Below are 19,879 nucleotides of genomic sequence, written 5' to 3' on the forward strand. Positions count from 1 at the left end.
AAAATGGCGCAAGTGCTAAAGATGCTCTTCAAAATTCTGGTAAATTGTACAACAATCTGTAATAATCACCTAAAATACAACAAAGTGTAACATAAATGCTTTAAATCATATGCACAAGTTAAACAATTGCCAAATCACGACTTGTTATTTATTATAACAAGTTGTACTTATGCAGATTTCCATTCATACATGTAACAGCTATTGATCATTTAAGACTTAGGAAAAATTAGACTGGGTCGAGGATACTAGGAGGGTCCGTGTACTTTACGTTCATTCGTTCATTTGACTACGAAAATAAAAAAAGCTTTCCCTTTTTTAATTTAAAACGAAAATAAAAAATTCATTTTTCGTTTTTCAGTGGGAAAAATAAAACCAAGGAAAAGACGAAGAAGTCATTCCTTGTGTTTAATGTTGAAAATGAAAAATAAATAAAAGAAAGTAATCTTCTTGTAAATTAATTTTAAATTTAATCATAATTTCATTTTCCTGCACGTGTCTATTCGAGGAGGCGTCACGGATGTCTGTGAGTACTTTTAAGGATGAAAGTTGCTTTTCAGGGTGCGAAAATTTCCTTGAGAGCTTCCACTTCCCTTAGTTTTGAGAAGCAACGAATGCCTTGTGTTCCTCAGTTCAGCCATGTTTGATTTGGTTGGTTACGAAGACGTTTCTTACATTACAAAATGAGAATGGGACTTCTTTCATCCTTCAGACAGTGTATAAATACTCAATAGATTACGATATTTATTTTCACATTGAAAAACGAAAACACAAATGTGGTTGTCATTTTGAATTTTTAAATGAAAAAGGAGAAACGCCTTGTTTCTCTGTTTTACCACTTTATGTTTTCAAAAATGAGAAACGACTCGTTTTTATCGAAAAAATGAAAATGGCTTTTTTGTAATTTTCAAATAAAAAAAACGAATAAACGAAACATACACAGACTGTTGAGCCTCAGAAGTATGATAATGATTTTGTATTATGACATCTGGGCACCAGAAAACTTTAACAGTGGGCCAGCCTCTCCCGTGGTGCATAAACAAAATGGATGATTTCATTTGAAAAAAAAAAGTTGTTTGAAACATCATCATATCTGCTAAATTTTTCTGCTATAATCCGACATTTTTCAGAATTCTGCTAAAATCTGATAAAAATACCCACCGTGCTTTATTTTCTGTCAAAAGTATTTCTATTTTCTCTCAAAGGTATTTCTTTTCGAAAAAAAATCTGTGCAGTTTCGCCGAAAATTTACTCAAAGCTTCCTCCTAGTCCAAGATATACGCCAAGTGGTTCCTTGGAAGAAGCACAAGAGGGCGCTATTACTTTACAATTTCAGACCTGCAGACTGGGAATCGTGAAGTACCGGTGTGTTCCTTCCTCCATGGTACATGTAGGTCAAGAGAATTCGTCTAAAATCCCGCCAAGTTAAAACGCATGGCTTAACTCTAGTCTCCAGATGGATTGAGAAGAGAGCAGCACTGAAACTAAAAGGTGAGTGTTTGTGAATAAATTTCTGGCAATGTCACAGCCTACAAAAATATATTGATACGAGCCCAGGCATGCCAGGTGTAGTCCGAGTATTTCCGGAATAAGAGTACCCTAGATAGCCGTGTACAAACTCCCATAAACACTTTTTGGCTGTTTTGATTGTGCCAACTTACCCTTCCATAACAGCTATATGTGCAACCAACTTTCGTACATGCCTTCTTGGTGAAGTTAGATGTCAGCTTGGGCGGTTTACTCACCTTATATCCTCATTTAAATGGTGAAATTCATGAGCATTTTGCCCATCCACACAACAGAAAATCAGCAGCATGTACGCGATACATGTACTCTCAATAACTGTCAGCTTTGCGATAGCTTGACCAATCACAACAAAGCTCAAATCTTTTCGTTTTGTTTTCCTGACCGTGACACCACTCAAATGAAAGCTGAGCTATGATTGGTCATTTGAATGGAAGCAAATTGGACCAGTCACTGTCAGTGTAGCTTTCATCTGTGGGTGATAGGAAAACAAACAGAAAAGATAGGAAATGTGTTGCGATTGGTTAAGCTATCACACAGCTGACAGTCATTGAGAGTACATGATGCTGATTTTGTGTATTGTGGATGGGCAAAATGCTCAAGAATGTCACCATTTTAATGAGGATATAAGGTGAATAAACCTCCCCATCCGACATCTAATCTCACCAAGAAGGCATGTACATGTACTGTATGAAATTTGGTTGCACATATAGCTGTGATGGAAGGGTAAGTTGGCACTACCAAAACAGCCAAAATGTGTTTATGGGAGTTTGTACACCTATCTTTATGGTTTGTATAAACCTTACAGTTCTCGAAGTATAGTCCAAGTAATTTCAGACTTCTTGGACCCTACAAATCGCCTTTTTTAATCCTCCTAATTAACTAAGGATTAAGTGACAATCGGAGATTCCAATAATGATGGTAGGGTTTGCTCACATTTTGGGAGAAAAGAGAAATTTCCCCTTCAAATTGGAAACAGCCTTGTCGTCAAGTACAATATCATCATGTTGTTCTTCCCAAATGTGAGTAAACCTCCTGATTCTCACTTTATCCTTAGTTGGGCGCATTAGACAGTTGAAGGATCATTTTGGAGGTGAATTGGGAGGATTGCGGTTCGGGGTACAAGATATTTTGAGTGAAATGAATAAACCCTACCCGCCAAGCATATTGCTTGGCTTTAAGTACTCGGTACTACAAAATACTAAGTAATAGTCTGAGCCTGAAGGACCTAGCGCTACAAATTACTACTTTTGGCTAGGGCACCCTCCATTGTTACTCGTACAGAGAACAATAAAGCCATGCATTCATAGTGTCACAGCACTGTATGGTACAATGTCTTGTCTATTGTATGTTATGGCTTCAGAGAACAATACGGTCATGTCCTCTTACAAGCGACAGGGCTGATAACTACATTTTACTACAACTAGTAATTTGTAGTATTATGTATGTAGGGTTAGCCTTAATAGAAGCAAAAGCCTATGGAAGGTACTTGGACCTTACTATCGCCCAACCATGTCCAAATGTTAAAAAAGGTAATTTGTAGGGTCCAAGCTACTCGGACCAGCCAAGATGGACTTCCTGAGCTGACCACAGGCCTACATACATGTAGGGCCTACGCCATAATTCAATGGAGACTGACCGTCCAACCTACCCAACTGTGGAGTTTCCACAGTTGGGTTTAAAGTAATGTATAGTCTATCATTTGCAATTTTCCAGCAAGTAACTGATGAAGTTGTTGAAAAGCATACTTGGTTCACTTGGTTATGTGATCAAAATTCTACTCCCAGTGACATTCTTCTTTCTGACAAGCTGCTATTTTGAAGAAAACAGTGAAAGAAGGCCAATTCGGACAATGCATCTAAAGGTGCATTTATGAAAAATGCCATTACCTGCATACCTAAGTGTTGACATGACTCATACACACATGTGGTTACTGCGATTCATCGGTTCAGTGCAGGACATACATGTACATGTAGTGAGATGTAACTGAATTTTACTGATCATGAGAATGTGTCTCAGATACTAAATTTAGGTACAAATATAAAAATGACTCAGCAATTTTTGATCTGAAATCAAAATCCTGACAGACATTGCTTTTCTTGGAATACATGTACATGTACATGTAGATACAAACAGTACAGTAGTCACTGCACATATCAGGTGTGTTAGGCACACATGTACTTCTTTAGATTTTGAGTAATTGAGTCTTGCCTCAAAGAAACATAATTACATGTACAAACAACAAATGATGGAATGTACCTACAGTATAAAGTGTATTCATAAATACCTGGGACAGTTTTTCTATTTCTATTGGTCAAAAAGCAGCATGTGACCGAGTATTAGCATTTGATAATGCCCACTACATCAATCACACTCTGGCACATACTCTAGATACGATACCATATAATCGGGTCTGATTGGTCAGAAATCTGTGTGCACACGATGTGCCACGCGCACACAAAGTTTACTGAAGGGGATTCTATGGGACAACTTTCAAAAGGAATATACCATAAAATGGACAGGGGTGTTCGGGAAAATAAAAGTAAAACTTTAGAATAAAATCGTTGGAAATCCATCCTACCAGAATGTTGACTGTGATGACATCCTGGGACAGACATAAGAAAGACACAGTGTCCAGACACTCACCATGTGCTTTGTTCCTGCTACATGTTCATGGCTGACATTGACAATACGGTATACAGAGGGTACAGGTCAGAGGTCATTCGTAGTCTCATTACATCCCCCTTTTGAGAATATACACTGGAGGTAATAAAAGTGGAAGATGCATACAAAAAGTACAGGTAGTTGTATGGTCAGCAGGAAGTGAAATATGAGTTGATTCATTGACACGATTATCTTTGGCCCTAATCCAACTCTTAAACAATATCATGTGCATGCAACAAGACAGCATAACTTTTTTGCAGGTATGAACACCTCAGGAACAATTAAAGTTGGTAACTTAATATAGCTGTTTCCAAAAATGCTTGGTTATCTAATTATCTAAGGTAAACCAAAATAACACCTGAATATAAAAGCAAATTAGTATGTTTTATGCAGCGTGACTTGCTGGTTCAGCCAATAAGACTCTATACTACATGGGGTTTGATAGAACAACATGTCCAATAAACTTTATGAACAATAACATACTGGTCAATGTTTAGACTCTTTTTAGTTTTGTGCGTGAAACAGTTCTATGTCTCTATCAGTCTCTGCGGTTTCTTAACTACATGCCCACTCCGGGTACGGTACGGCACAGTTTTGGGGTTGTTCGACAAGTTCTTGTCTCCTTCATGGTGCTGGTCTGGAGTAGACTGGTTACTGATCTCCTGTTGGGGTTTAGGGGTCTGTACAAGGGGGTCAGCGAAACGAAGGGTTTTTTTCTTTGGTTCAATATCGTGAATGTGCGTTCTATTGCGGCGAAGGGATTGGCCATCGTGCGTTTGAACCATGTACGATCTAGGCTCCCGACAGGTGTCTGTAACGACTGCAGGTGTCCACCTACCGGAGTGGTGGTCTCGAACTGTGACAGGCTGTCCAGGTACCAGTGTGGGCAGTTTATGCACACCGGTGTCGTCATGGTACTTCTTCTGTTTGGCTTGACGCTCAACCAACCGTTCATGGACAGTCTCTTTGTCATACCTCGCATTACGGATCTTCGAAGGAAGGTTGTCACAGAGCTTGTGGCCATATAGTAGCTCTGCAGGGAAGGGAAGGGCGTTATCGATCGGTGTTGTACGCAGACAAAGAAGAGCAAGGTAAGTGTCTATGTTAGACTGTGTAGCCTTTGTCAAGGTCAATTTCACCGTTTGTATCATCTTCTCAATGAACCCATTGCTCTGTGGGTATCGAGGGCTGGAGGCGGCATGGTCAAAACCCCAGTCACTGGCGAACTGGCGGTACTCGCGACTAACATATTGGGGACCATTGTCACTGACGACTGTCACTGGAATACCGTGCTAGCTGAAGATTTGTTTCGTTAGAGTGACAACTGCTGTGCTCGTGCACGGTCCATGGAGTCGACGGATAAATGTGTTCTTAGAGTAATAGTCCGCGACAATGAGATATTCGGCATTCTTGAAATGAAAGAGGTCTGTCGCGACAGTCTGCCATGGACGTTGAGGAATGGCATGGGGCAAGAGCGGTTCAGGGGGCTGTTTACGCTGGTGCGTCTGGCACACAGGGCATCTCCCGACCAATTGTTCAATGTCCTTGTTGATTCCTGGCCAATACACGCATGCTTTAGCTCTCAGCTGGCATTTAGTAACACCTTGGTGTGAAACGTGTATTCTCTCAAGAACGTCACTTTGCAGTGACTCAGGAATGACGATTCTGTCGCCCTTGATGACGAGGCCATCATCAACAGACAGTTCGTCCCGACATGACCAGAAGTGGCGAAGGCATTTTGGCAAGTCTTTTGCATTCTCTGGCCATCCAACCATGATTATCTCTGCCAGTGGTCTGAGGGTAGAATCGCTTGCAGTCTCCTGCTTCAGTTGAGAAAGTCTTGCTCGCGAAAACTGCATTGCATAAATGGTCGTATCGAAGGGAATCGCAGGTCCAGATGCCGGATTTAATCTGGACATTGCGTCAGCGAGGACCATGTCCCGACCAGGTTTGTAGATGATCGTGAAATCGTAGGGTTGCAGACGTAGCATCATGCGCTGAAGCCACGGTTGAGTGTTTGCAAGGCTTTTGTGTTGAATGTTCTCCAAGGGCTTGTGATCTAATTCCACAACAAACTTTGCTCCGTACAGGTAAGTGTGGAACCGCGTACAGCCAAAAACCACAGCCAGCAACTCCCGTTCTATATTAGCGTATCGCTGTTCTGTGGCTGTCAAGGCTTTGCTGGCGAACGCGATTGGCTTGCCGTCCTGTAACAGGGCGGCTCCGAGTCCCTTTGAGGATGCGTCCACTTGTACCACTGTTGCTTTGTGAGGGTTGAAGTGGGTAAGTGTACATTCTGCAGTGATCAGTGACTTCACGTGGTCGAATGCCTTCTGATGCGATTCATTCCATTGCCAATCACTATCCTTGCGGAGCAATGCGCGAAGAGTGTCAGCCAGCCGGGGAACAAATGGTGCAAAGTACTGCACGAAACTGAGGAATTGTTGGAGCTCATTGACAGTGCCGGGGGCGGGCAATGCATGTATGTCCTGGACCTTGTCTGGGTCTGGGTGCACGCCCGATGCGTCGTATAGGCCACCGAAGAACTTGATGCATGGGGTACGCACGTCGCATTTGCCAAGATTGAAGATCAGACCATATTTGCAGGCAACATGCATGAGATTGTGCAAATGTTTGTCATGTTCTTCAACTGTCGCCCCGAACACCGCGACGTCGTCCGCTATCCCAAGAGTGCCAGGGCACTGCTCCAAGATCATGTCCATTTTCTCCTGGAAGATATCTTGGGAGACCTTGAGGCCAAAAGGCAAGCGGCGAAAACGATATCGCCCAAATGGTGAGTTGAAAGTCGTTAAAAGACTGGATTCCTCATCCAGCACAATGCTTCAGTACCCATGTCGTGCGTCAAGTTTGCTGAATATTTTCGCACCATTGAACTGGTGGGTTATCTCCTCGAGAGTTGGAGTCTTGTGGTAGGTGCGTTTGGACGCCTTGTTCAGTGCCTGTGGGTCAAGGCACACTCGGAGGCTGCCATTGTCTTTCCTGCTGAATGCCAGCGACGAGACCCAGTCAGTGGGTTCCGTCACTTTAGCAATGACATCCAGACTTTCCATTCTGTCCAGTTCAGCTTTTAGCTCCTCCCTAATTTGGATGGGGTACTTGCGCGGAGGTTGCACGACGGGACACGCATTTTCCTTGAGTTCGATATGGTACTCACCGGGAAACCGTCCAATCCCAGTGAAGCGATCAGGGTACAGTTTGCAAAGGTCGTCCTTAGTGCATATGGGTGTATTCTGTCCATGTCCCGATTGTAGGGAGGCATCACCATCCGCCAGCTTTCCACTGTGCGGCGGTACCTTGCGAACTGCACAATGGAGCGTAATGAGATGAAGTGCTCGCGACGTTGGAAGTCCAAGAATTGCTGGACCGTCGGTATCAGCCACAAAGAACGTTGCATCCACCCAGTCTGCGTCACCGTAACAGCAATGAAGCTTGATGCAACCGTATTGGTGGATGCGCGTACCATTGTAAGCGACAAGGAGCGTATCATGTGGGGTAATAGAGCCAGGTGTAGGGAACCCATCAGCGTCGAGTAGCTGTGGAAACATACGTCGAAATGTGCGAAGGGGTAGGATATTCCCTTGCGCACCTTTGTCCACTTTCACTTTGAGTGTATGCGATCCTGGACGATGCTTTAACTCAATGTCGAGTGACGCGAAAAGTTCATCGCGGGTGTCAGATGCACATTCACCGCCTTTGGTACCATGCTGGATGCAAATAGTATCGAACGAAATGCTCTCAAACTGGTCCTGGGCCGCTAAAGCTTCGTACTCAACAGCGTCAACCTCCTTTGTTTGGCGTGACTGAGAGCGTGATGGTCGACGGCCGCGTCTGGGGGAGTACGAACCTCTCATGCGTGAACGTGACTTGCGTTTCGGGCGAGGTTTTGAGCCTGAGCTGAGACACATGTGCTGCCAATGTCCTTGTTTGCCACAGCCATTGCACTGCGTACCATATGCAGGGCACCTGTCACGTGGTCGGTATGGGTGCTGTCCACCACAGTTCTTGCAGTGTCCACGCGTTTTGATGGCATCCACATTGGCTTTGCCAATATGGCTCAACTGGGCCATGTGTCTGACACTGGCTTCATGCGTACGGCAAATGTCTAAGTCATCCTTCAATTGCAATGTATCATCTCTCTGCAACAGCTTCTTTTGCGCATCAAGATATTTCACACCAGGGATTAACACCTCAATGATTCTCTCACTCAGTGCTGCGTCATCTGCGAACTGACATTTCATGGCTTTAGATTTGCAGCGTGTATAGAACTCATCAACGCTCTCAGTGTCGAGTTGTACAAATCGCTGGAATTCCAAGCGATGTATGCGAAAATTTTCCTTGGGCTTTATCTGCTTGGAAAATCTGTCCCAAATGTTCTGAGGGTTTCTGAGTTCATCCTCTGTCAGGCCCCATGTGTTGAACATGCTTAGGCCCTCCTTGCCTGACCATAATATAATGTAGTTGTGCTGGTCAGCATCTGCAATCTTATGTACATTCAACCACATAGAGGCCGTTTGTTTGAAATCCTTATAGGCCTGCGGTCTATCTGCACTGTCCCAGTCCATTGTCGGATGCGGTATTGCATGACTAAATTTAGACTCCGCCATGTTACTTGTGTATACAGGCGACTGGTGCTTACCTCAGCGTGACACATGTTGCACTCGTATGTGTAGCGATGCACAGTCTACGCGTGTAAAGTACGGTGTAGTTAGTGTATGCACCGGCGATGCAGCGTTAGGGCCTCGAGCGGTAGTGACACACGAGACAGGTACGCGACAGAGCGTGAATTTGACCACGCAGAATATAGCCTAGCACAGTCCGTTTGGGCTATATATTTTGCGTCTTCATGTTGTACATCGATCACTTATACCGCTGCCACCATGTGATGACATCCTGGGACAGACATAAGAAAGACACAGTGTCCAGACACTCAGCATGTGCTTTGTTCCTGCTACATATTCATGGCTGACATTGACAATACGGTATACAGAGGGTACAGGTCAGAGGTCATTCGTAGTCTCATTACATTGACTTCTTTTGACGCTTTGAATAAAAACGTACAGTATTTATGAGTGGGAATAAAGATGTGCTTGGCCGGTCTAACGTTTAAGACCTTGCTCAGGAGAACTAACGCTGATAATGCCCTCGCCTGCAGCTCAGACATTAGTCAGGTCCATTCTTCTGAGCCAGTCTTAAATGCACGTTTAAGACCGGCCAAGCACATACAGTATATATTCCCTTAACCCTAACACTCCTCAGTCCTCCAACAGGTGAAGGATTGAGGAGGGTTAGGGTTAATAATTACCACTATGATTACTGATCAAATTCATTAGAATGCAGCAGTCATGCATGTCATGCAGTTCAGCCTTTATGCTTCTACTGCTGCATCAAGTAAGAGTTGTCTTGTCTAGTTTCCCAAAATCTAACAGGTTTCTTGGCTTGCTGGGCATTTATCTTCATGATCTTATAAAGACAGGAAATCTTCAATTTCTAGCCAAGCCATGTCATCTGATGGTCAGGATGGAGCTATCCAATTGGATTCTCTGGAGATTCCAACAGCCTCATACACCCTGTCCAACTCAACAACATCTCAAATGTCATCTCCGAAAGTCTCCTTCACTTCACTGCTGCTTCAGATACAACAATTTCATACAACAGAATTGCAGAGTGAGTAAAATTACATGGCTTTGACTTCAAAATAATTGGCCACAACTGGAAACACACATAGATCTACATATATATTTCTATAGGCATTACAGCAAAAGGATTATGGTCTTTTTGAAGGAGCATCATAAGCCACAACCCAAGTTACATGTATATCCATAACCTTCTTTAAAGTCTAGTTCCCAATCTTATTTTAAGGTACATTTCTATGCATATGTGTACTAATACATGTTTTCATTGAGCTGGTTTACTGACTGGCCCCAGCCTGTCATGTGTGCAGAAACATTGTGAAGTTTTTTAAATTCTCACAAAGCTCCTCTTTCAACACACTTCTTTTATCAGAACTCCAGGACAAAATAAGCAGATGGAAGATGAGATGCAACAAGTTAGCCAAAGTCTCCAATGAGTGAGTCATTTTGACATTTTAAGATGTTTTACATGTATATCAAAGACATTCTCATGGGGTTTACCAGTTTATTTCCTCTTGTTTAAATAGAGAAAAAGGTTTTGATCATTCAGAATTTTCACAAATTTCAGAAGTTGAAATCTAAGTTTAAATGAATATCCCCAACTTTGGGCAAATTTTCTCTTATGATTCAGAACCTTGCACTGGTTCCAGGAACAGAGGAATTTAGAAACTGTACTTACATGTTTAAGATACATGAATCTCTGTAACATTTGTTTTTCAGGAATGCCAGCATAGCTAAGAAGTATTACAACCAGAACAAACTCCTCCAAGCTAAGGTCATTGACCTCAAACACCAGCTAAGAGTACTTCCGAGTGCAAGGTAAACATTGCCTTGACACACTCTGTGTTCCTTCTTTGATTGGTACAAGTTTTGTCCAAAACTCTTTCTCTTCTCTCTTCAGCAGTATTTTCTTGAAAAAAAATGTGTTTCAAAAGTAGAAACAAGAAGATAAACATAGGATTAGGAGGTCAAAATGTATACATGCACTTTGCTTAAGCATCTTGCATAGAACCTTAAAATGAGAGTACATTATTGACAAAAGGGTATTTAACATGTTGCCTTACATCTATCTCCACAGACATGATGGTGTGATTGATACCTCCAAGATGCCAGCCAGAAGTGGGGACCAAGGTACTCTCATTATAATAAAATCAATTTTCCAGATGTTTTTTCAACCAAGGCCACACAAGATTGATTGATTGGTTGATTGATAAGTTGATCATTTAAATCACTTACCCCCTGGGTTCCCGGTACCGGGTACCTTGGGTTTGTACACAAAGTAGGGATGCCCAAAATTAGACAAAGGAGCTGGGTCTTGTACCAAAAGACTATACTCGGGAACAAAAGACCGAACTGCTGGGAATTGCCATCATATTTTGGTTGGCAATGGTGGAGGTAATCCATCATTGTTTTGAAACACTACACCACTGTTTGTGGCATTCAGCGCCCGCGGATTATCAGTGAAGATAAAAGTGCTCCAGCGATGAGCGATGCAGTACCGCTGCACATTAATCCGGCTGCATTTGAAAAGACACCTCTGCCATTCACACAGGTTCACCCCTTTCACTTAGTTTGTGCATATGTGCTAAAATTTGTTAAAGTCTTGGTCATTTTCCGTTGCTTGTTAAAATAGCGATGCCAGCCAGCAAACAACTATACCAAAATCCATCTGCAGAGATCTTCCACATTGTGTAAAAGTTTTCTGAATATATACCATAGAAATATAATCAGGCTTCAGATTTCATTTTATGATTTTTTTTTGTGAACCATAAATGACATTTGGCAGGAAATGGGATAAACAATGTCTATGTACTTTACATTTCCAAACATAAAAAAGGGTATTGTAAACTTGAAAATGTAAATGTTCTTCAGGTTTTCCACACATGCTTAACCACTTCGCGCCAGGCCCATTTATCCATGTTGATTCTGCTGGGCCGGGTAATTTTTCGTTTTTTCTGTTTTCAAAATTCTTTAACAATTTCTCACTTCACGTTTACACCCACAGGAATGACTGTCTGGGGGCTACATTAATCCGAGAGACATGTATTGACGCCTGAGTATTTCAGCCAGGCCTGCCGCCTTGTAAAAAGAGCCCAGATTGTGCGGTGTTATGTAATTTTCTTTTGTTCCCGAAACCAGCACAGTGCTCTGCTGGCGTCTTTTCAATAGGGGCCAGATTCGCGTGCAGCTGTATTGTATAATCTTTCAAAACAATGACGGATTTCCCCCGCTATTCAGCTATTGACAACTGAAAAAATGTTGGCAATTCCCAGCAGCTCAGTCTTTTGTTCCCAGTATGGTCTTTTGTTACAAGGCCAAGCTCTTTTGTCTGGTTTCGGGCAGCCCGGCTATACGTATAAAGCCAATGTCTCCGAAACTGGGCTCACTGGCAGCAATTGGGTAAAAATTGAAAGTGTTTGAAAAAGGTTACCATGTTATGTTTAAGCTATTGCGAATTATCCATGTTTATGTACTCCATCAACGCACATTAACATGGCGTATACATGCATAGTACTACGGCAAAATGTTCAATTTGCAATAACTTAAGAATACTACCGATGTTTTTATTGGGTCTTAATGCACACGGCACTTTATTTCATTTGTTTGGATAAACTGGGGAAGTCGTTTTGAAATGGGAGAGACAGTGGATGTATTTTTTTCAAATTTGATCGTGTTTATCTTTTTTAAAGTCACTCCTTCAGAATTTGTTTCAAATTTTGTGCAACTGGGTTGATTCTAATATGGTGGTTTAATGTTTTCTGATCAATTTTAGTTATCTGGTTATCTCTGTAAACTTCACTTATTTTAATTTTTTTAAAAATAAATAATGATCTCCATCCAAGGAAAGAAGTGTCGGAATGATGTCCGATGTCACCTGCCTCGAAATCTACAGTAAAGTGATCAAGTGCGCATGCGCTTACTCTCAACTAAGTGGTGCACAAGGGCATGGGAGTGAAAATACGTGCATTCAGCAATGCACCGGGTCAATTTCGGGAACAAAGGAAATTATTCAACACCGTACAATCAGGGCTCTCTTTACTGGGCGGCAGGCCTGGCTGCAATACCTGGGTGTGAATAGATGTTGCCTGTCAGATTAGAGTAGCCACCAGATAGTCATTCCTGTGGATGTAAACGTCCAGTAAATGAAGTTACGAAGTTTTGAAAAATTTAGAAAACGGAAATCCTTGAAAATCACCCGGGAATCCGGCAGGAAGTGGTTAATGGATCAGTGGAAGGATTGATTGAATCACTGATTGATTTTGCTCTTTCATTTGTTTCGACAGTAGGTCAGTCAGTCAGGTGGCTTCATAGCCTTGATGCTGGTAATGATGGGTTTTTTGTCGAGTGTATTTAAGGCTGTCGCAACTATGAGATAATGAAAGATTGAAGAGAGTTGGCATTTTGGGTAACAGGGAACTATTCTGTCTACCACTAGCCATTCATTATTCTTGAAGCATGCTTCAGTGTTGACATTGGTGGACAGTTCCATTGTACATGTACATCCAATGATGGCAAGCAGTCAGGATCCCATTTTTATTTCATGAAAACTTGTTCACCCCCCCTCCTGTGTAAATTGCAATTACTGGAAAGACAGCAAACTCAGCTTCTTGTATTGACTACCACATTCTCATGACAAACTGATATTTTACATTTCCTATTTCACAGCTTCACCAAAGCTGAAAACTCGTCTTGCAAACGGAAGCCCTAACAAGAATCTTCTCAAGAAAGCTTTCCATTTACCTAGCAGACTGACATCAAAGAAATCTAACAAGAAAGTCCGCTATTCTGAGATAACTTCAATACGTAGCGGTCAAAATCCTTCCATTGAAACATCCCAGTTCAACATTTCTGAAGAGACTCAAAAAAGAGCGAGTATCACCCCCAGCATTTCTGGAATGACAGCACAGAAGAAGACTCTGTCTATATGTCAAGATTCGCTGAACCAACCAGTTGCTATTGCAAGTCAAGGAGGCAATATTGTAGTACCAAATACTTGTGTATCACCATCAATTCAGGATCCCCTCAATCTCAGGAGTTCAAAGCCAGGGGCCATGATGGTTGGCCAGGACACCTCCAGGCAAACATTGATGAGTGACCCTATAACAAGAATAAAGGATCAGATTATACACACTGTCCCTGAGACTTTGGGTCTTGACATTGATAATGGTACAGTTATTGAAATAGATGATGAAAGTCTTATTGAAACTCCAACCTTTGCAAGCACTCCCATAGTAAATCATTCTCAGATGTCATTGTTATCAGAGCCAGTGTCAGTGCAGATGCTGAATTCATTGCAGAACCCAGGTTCCCCTCGACTAAACAATTCACCTGTGGAAACCTCAAAGAGGCAGCCATCACAAATAGTTCCACTTACAACCTCAATGCCAAGATCTGAGTCACAATACCCAGTAGATTTGAACAGTACTCAAGTCAAGTCACCCACATTTTGTGGCGAAGCACTGGCCACCCCTGAAAGTGCAAGTGGCAAATCCTGGCAGCACAGCAAGAATGATTTGTCGAGGAATATACCAACACTGTATGGGGGTGATCAGTTCGGAGCTTGTGCAACAGATGAAAGCTATCAATCAGAAGCTTCAATGTTACTTCTTAGACCTCATGTTCCAAAGAGATTTGTCCATCCACATTCCTCCCCTCAAGATTTGCCCGACAACAGAGTGACATCTATGAAAGCAACAATTTTACAAGAAGCATGTAAGTTAAAACAGGAGGGGAAAACATCCCCAACCTACATGTGTTCTACTAGGATGGCAAGAGATATGCGTAGTCCCATCACTCCAGCTTCAGCTTCTGAGGAGAAGCACGAACAGGGCACTAACATGATGCTAACATTGCACACGAACGTGCTAAGAGTGCCCACTTCAAAAAAGAGAAAACTAGACCTTGATGAATCAACTGTGTATGATGACACTGTGTGCCCGAGCCATAAGGCTCTGGGAAAGGAGAACAGTCCCGAGCGTCTTGACGACACAAACCAAACATCTTCAGACCAGAAAAGCTCTAAACAAACTAACCAAGGGAAAGAGCTTGTTGAAAAAACAGTCGCTAAGGTTCAAGCTAAGGGCATGAAAAACCTAAAGCAGAGCAAACTCACACTGAAGAAGATCAAACCAGGTATGAACAAGTCTGCTAGACTCATGCGAGAGTACAATGGGGATAGTCTGGTGAATATTGATTCCCAGGTAGATACTTTCATCAATCAAGCAATAGAGTTATCACTCAGGGAGAAAAACTTCAGAGGAAATGAACTTGGGTCTAAAGATGTTGAAGAAGGATTTAAGGTTCCAAATGTGCCACAGAAGAAACAACAGTATCCAGTATCTCTAGACACAGGTGTGATAAAGAAGGCATCCCATCAAGATGTTACAGAAGCAGATCAAATTGACTCAGACCTTTCACATATCTTAGATTTGACACATTCCCCACATGACTTGAATGGTACCATCGATCCACTGATGGATCTGACAAGATTAGAGACTGGAGCATCACAGTCTACCCACCAAGTAAACCTATCTGACAGAGGAGGAAGCCATGACCATAAGTTGTTGGAAAGAAACCTTGAAGCACATCTTAAAGCAGGTGACAGAGATTTGAACATGTCTGAGGCTGGAGATGATAGCTGTCAGGATTTGTTTGGTGATGAGGTCAACAAGGATAAGCCTTCAGAAATGATGGAGATATCTAGAGATACAGATGAAGTTGCATTTGTCAAGAACTTTGATGTGTGAGTTTTAAAAATTTATTTTGTCTGTCCAAACTCATAAGACTTGAAATGTTTACTGTCGACTCTCGTTATAAAAACACTGTTATAACAAACATATTAACTTACATGTATGTACGACTGTGGCATTGTTCTTTAAATGCAAGTAAGTTTTTTCTTATGTCTAAACTTTTCTGATCTGTTGCCCATTTGCAGAATTCCTAAGGTGATGGACAAACCAAACTACAAGTACACAGAGGTTGTACGTAAACATGATGAGAGACAAAAACTGAGAGGCTTTGGCTGCAAGGATTGTGAAGCAGTAAGTTGCACAAGTTTGGTGGGTTTTTTGCAGAATTGTCCAGAATTGTGCTACTTCAGACGACTTTATAAGCATCATACGAAGCCCAAAACTTTACTGATTTTAAGACTGGCCTTGTTTTTTTGATGCATGTGCATAAAAGGTATTAATAATGCTGAATTTGTCTTGTTTTTCCCATTCTTGACAATAAAAGTTCTACAGAGATTTGTCACTGACTTCCACCCAGCAAGAGATGAGAATGAAACTGTGCTCCCGACACCGCGCTCAGTCTAGTCCTACAAACACTCCAGAGCATTATTGGTCAGTAGGATTTCCAGACACGCAGACATGTCTGGAGAGAGGTAAGACATTTTGTCTTCAGGCAATCTTGAATTCTTGGTTCTGATTAGTCAATCCATGGCAGCAAAAAGTGTCATATATAACTGTATTGCACGGTTTATATGAAACCCTGCGTAATGCACCACTCAACTCAACGCATTGTGCTACTTTTGCCTGTGCTGACCGTCACACGTTTAAATGCACATATAGTTCCTTTCTTAGTGTGAGCCATATTGTTAAAACACAAATAATTCCCATGCTCCCTAGATTCAATTGCAGAATTCTGGTACACTGGTGTTACTGTTTTGGCTGTGCCCCATGTCATATATCTTTTGTCTTCTTTTTAATGTAAAGCGCGCATTGGCCCTTTACTTTCTTTACTGCACGTCAAGTTTGCTTGAAGATAATTCGTTATCATGCTCACGCTCACGGCACAAGGAATAATGTAGTGCGTCTGTGTCCAGTATGCCACTTGGCCTTCGACCTTGCAGCCTACTGGACACAGATACACTACATTATTCTGTGTTCCACTCATGTTCATGTGATAACTAATAGTATCACAGCCATGAGAAACTTCAAAGTAAACAAGAGGACAGTTGACAAAGATGTGCATTATTATATAGCTTAAGGATTGGACGTTAGGACAGTATTGGTAAACATCAGCCATATAAAGATGCCAAGAAACTTTCAATTAGTTTTCACAGGGTCCCCATAAATATGGATTTAATCCCATTTTAAGTTTGTTTAGCGATTTATTCGAAACTAAAAGTATTTAGATGAAAAGCCTAAATATCAGTATTTTTGTAACACCTATGTTTAAGCCTGTTTGTAGCCAATCAGGAATGCAGATTTTTTTCTTTTCCTTGGTTATTTGTAAAAGGCATCAGGTTTTAAAGGAATATTATACATGAATCATTCCCTTTTTCCTGATTTATAAAGTTGCTTCCTTTCTTTCTCTAGCAATTTATCCTTTTGGTTTTCACTTGTTGTAAAGGTTACATTAGAGAGAGCCGAAGCCCAGAAAGACGCTCAAGGTCGAAAAAGAACAAATACAAGAAGCTCTTTGCTGGAAAGGAAGGTGTTAACTTGTGATGTACATTTGCATTCACAAAAAAAACCCCAGATACATTGATTAGATTGTATGAGAATACTAGTAGCAGATGTGATCACACATATATGGGCAAAATTAACCACTTTGTGCCGGGGCATTTTTCAACGTTGATGATGCTGGGCCGGCATGACTATCATTTTTTCCATTTTCAAAATCCTTTCAAAAATTCATCATTCCATTTAACGGTCGTTTATAGCTGCACGAAGTAATCTTTAGGCACTATTCTAAGTTGACAAGTGACCTTCATTGATGCCCGAGTATTTCAGCCAGGCCTGCAGCCTTGTAAACAGAGCCCAGATTGTGCGGTGTTATACAACTGTCTTTTGTTCACGAACCTGGCTCAGTGCACTGCTGACCTCTTTTCAATAGGGGCCAGATTAGCATGCAGCAGTGCTGTGTGGCTCATCGCTGTGGTGGTGGAGAGCTTTTGTCCCCGGTGGTAATCCGCTTGCTCTAAATGCCCCAAACCCTGGTATAGGTTTCAAAATAACGCTGGATTATCACCACTTTTGAGTAAAAAATGCCGGTAATGCCCAGCAGCCTGTTCTTTTGTTCGGAGTACGGTCTTTTGTTACAGGGCCCTGTTTCCTTTGTCCGAGTTCGGAGACCCTGGCCACACATATAAACCATACGGCTCCGATTTCGGAGTCCCCGTCTGGTAGTGGTTAATTATGTTGATCACTCAGGTAGCTACATGTATCTATTCAATAATGGTCATGTTTATGCCCCGCTGACCAAGTTGAAGGGGCACAATGTTTCTGCTTTGTCCTTCTTTGAGTAGGTGTTTTAGTGTGTGCTGTCTGGAATATTCTTGTTAGCGCAGAGAATTATTTTGCGGATGAACTTTAAATTTGGTTTGAGGATTACTTTTGATCCTAAGAAACCTTTTGGGGCTAAAAGCTCACTTCCTCAACTTTAATTTTCCTTGCCATTTTCTGTGGCTTGACCAATGGCTTTTGAATAAATTTCTCTCCAAATTAAATTCACCCCTCATAACAGTCACAAGGTCCAACCATTTTGAAAATCGATGCCTACACTCCATTGCAAAATAGCACGATTTGGAGGGCCTCGTTTGTCTGATACTTTCAGAAATGCAAGTTGGAAGTCCTGCTGGTAGATTCCATTCTCTTTTCCAAACCATCCAGTCCAAATGCTTTAATAGTTTGACAGCCTACAAATCGCAATTTGGTCCATGCGGGCTATTTGGGCCAGTTTCTAGCCTGCAGTCTTTAGGAAGCCTATTGCATTTGGAGTCAAAGGTCAAGGTCACAGGGACTAAAACAACAGCATGATAGCTTGAGAATACGTCAGGAACTTTAGATTTGGCTTGTGCATTCTTTTGGGTAATCTTATACAAGCCTATTGCTTTTAAACATGAAGGGCAAGGGTTAAGATTACAATGGCTAGAAAAATGAAAGCAATTCTTGTTATGAGTCAAAAGGTTAAATTTGTGGGTTTCAGGCATGGGCATGTCACCGCTGTGTATTTTTTCATGGGCAGGGCCTTTTTCTTAATAGTTTTTTCAGTAATTTGGAAAATCCTTTCAGCTTTGAAATTCAGTGAAATGAAGGTATATATATATATATGTTTTAAAACTCAAAGGTTCATTTTGATTGTCGCCAGTCTTTAATGGTGACACCTGTTCACTTTGAGTGCTGCTGTCTCGCCAGTCTTTAATGGCGACACCTGTTCACTTTGAGTGCTGCTGTTTTGGAATCTTGGTCATTAGGTACATGACTTTGATGAACTCTTCATTCAGTTTGAGGTATAAAGATCTCAGAAATGTTGTCTAGGCTGGATGAGTAGTGTAAATAATAATTCAACAGAGAGACATGTATATTTATCTAGAGTATGCACCTGTAATGCCAACATGAACAGAAATGTACACTGACTTTGACAATAATTTAACTAGGTCCATGTATCTGGTGATATATGAACAATTTCCAAATAACTCTGAATATACTTATATGTGTATTTCTACAAATGTGTACGTTATTTAATGTATCAGGAAAAGTTAGAATTATATCATGTAGACAAGCACAAGAGGAACATATGCACTTCCTTTCAATTTGTCTTATTGTATTTTGTGCAAAACTGGTTGTGAATAAATCTTTGTACACACTGTGTTTGATCAAATGACATCTCTGAGTTTTTGTTTGTGTGTGTTACAGTCCCCACATGGCATCCATAAGTGGTATTTACATTTCAAAAATGCTGTCACTTTCACATTTTCAATTCCTTTAGAAAATATTGGTAACATGTTGCTGGGGCTGTGGGGTGACTTGCCTTCCCTTTCCTGTAGGTACCGGTACGCCACTATTGATGTTTAAAATGATTGTTGGGTCAAAACCCACAGAGAAACCTGAATAGTTCATGTTTGGTGTTTTATGTTTTTATCTCTCTATATACTGTGGTATAAAAAGAGTATCTGGTCATTAGTGGAACGTTGACCCTGTCTCCATTTCTCAGCTTTTGGTCACTGGTACTGTCCAGAGTGCCAAGGCGGTGGAATGATATTCAAAGTGGAGGGGTCATCTGTGACACCCACATGGATCAGCAATTAATATGATGAT

General features: G+C 41.5%; 1 protein-coding gene and 1 long non-coding RNA gene across 4 annotated transcripts in view; both read left to right on the top strand.

Moving 5' to 3' along the window:
• The window catches only part of LOC147799767 (uncharacterized), a 70,330-nt gene extending 50,888 nt beyond the window's left edge, over positions 1 to 19,442 (top strand). The window contains exon 2 of the long non-coding RNA XR_015424451.1: positions 17,785 to 19,442. This is a non-coding gene — a long non-coding RNA (uncharacterized LOC147799767). The remainder of the gene's footprint in view (positions 1 to 17,784) is intronic.
• Positions 954 to 19,442, top strand: LOC110987390 (uncharacterized). Of its 3 annotated transcripts, none has more exons than XM_022250085.2 (9): positions 954 to 1,488; positions 9,680 to 9,870; positions 10,210 to 10,273; positions 10,557 to 10,655; positions 10,915 to 10,967; positions 13,503 to 15,579; positions 15,772 to 15,877; positions 16,071 to 16,218; positions 17,190 to 19,442. In XM_022250085.2, the coding sequence occupies exons 2-9, from the start codon at positions 9,705 to 9,707 to the stop codon at positions 17,285 to 17,287; spliced, it is 2,811 nt and encodes a 936-aa protein (XP_022105777.2). In that variant the 5' UTR covers positions 954 to 1,488; positions 9,680 to 9,704; the 3' UTR covers positions 17,288 to 19,442. The 3 variants fall into 3 exon arrangements, with proteins under 3 accessions (XP_022105777.2, XP_022105775.2, XP_022105776.2); XM_022250083.2 differs by having other exon boundaries at positions 955 to 1,488; positions 9,676 to 9,870; XM_022250084.2 differs by having other exon boundaries at positions 957 to 1,488; positions 9,698 to 9,870.
• Positions 19,443 to 19,879: the final 437 nt, after the last annotated feature.

The sequence above is a fragment of the Acanthaster planci genome, linkage group LG02, assembly GCF_054643075.1.
Source record: "Acanthaster planci isolate LZ-2023a linkage group LG02, COTS_SCS, whole genome shotgun sequence".
Classification (NCBI taxonomy): domain Eukaryota; kingdom Metazoa; phylum Echinodermata; class Asteroidea; order Valvatida; family Acanthasteridae; genus Acanthaster; species Acanthaster planci.

Excerpts from the sequence above, each read along its gene's own strand:
- LOC110987390 (XM_022250085.2), top strand. The coding sequence starts at position 9,705 with ATGTCATCTGATGGTCAGGATGGAGCTATCCAATTGGATTCTCTGGAG. Across the intron at positions 10,968-13,502 it reads AGCCAGAAGTGGGGACCAAG|CTTCACCAAAGCTGAAAACT; the intron begins GTACTCTCATTA and ends CCTATTTCACAG. Across the intron at positions 15,878-16,070 it reads GCTGCAAGGATTGTGAAGCA|TTCTACAGAGATTTGTCACT; the intron begins GTAAGTTGCACA and ends TGACAATAAAAG.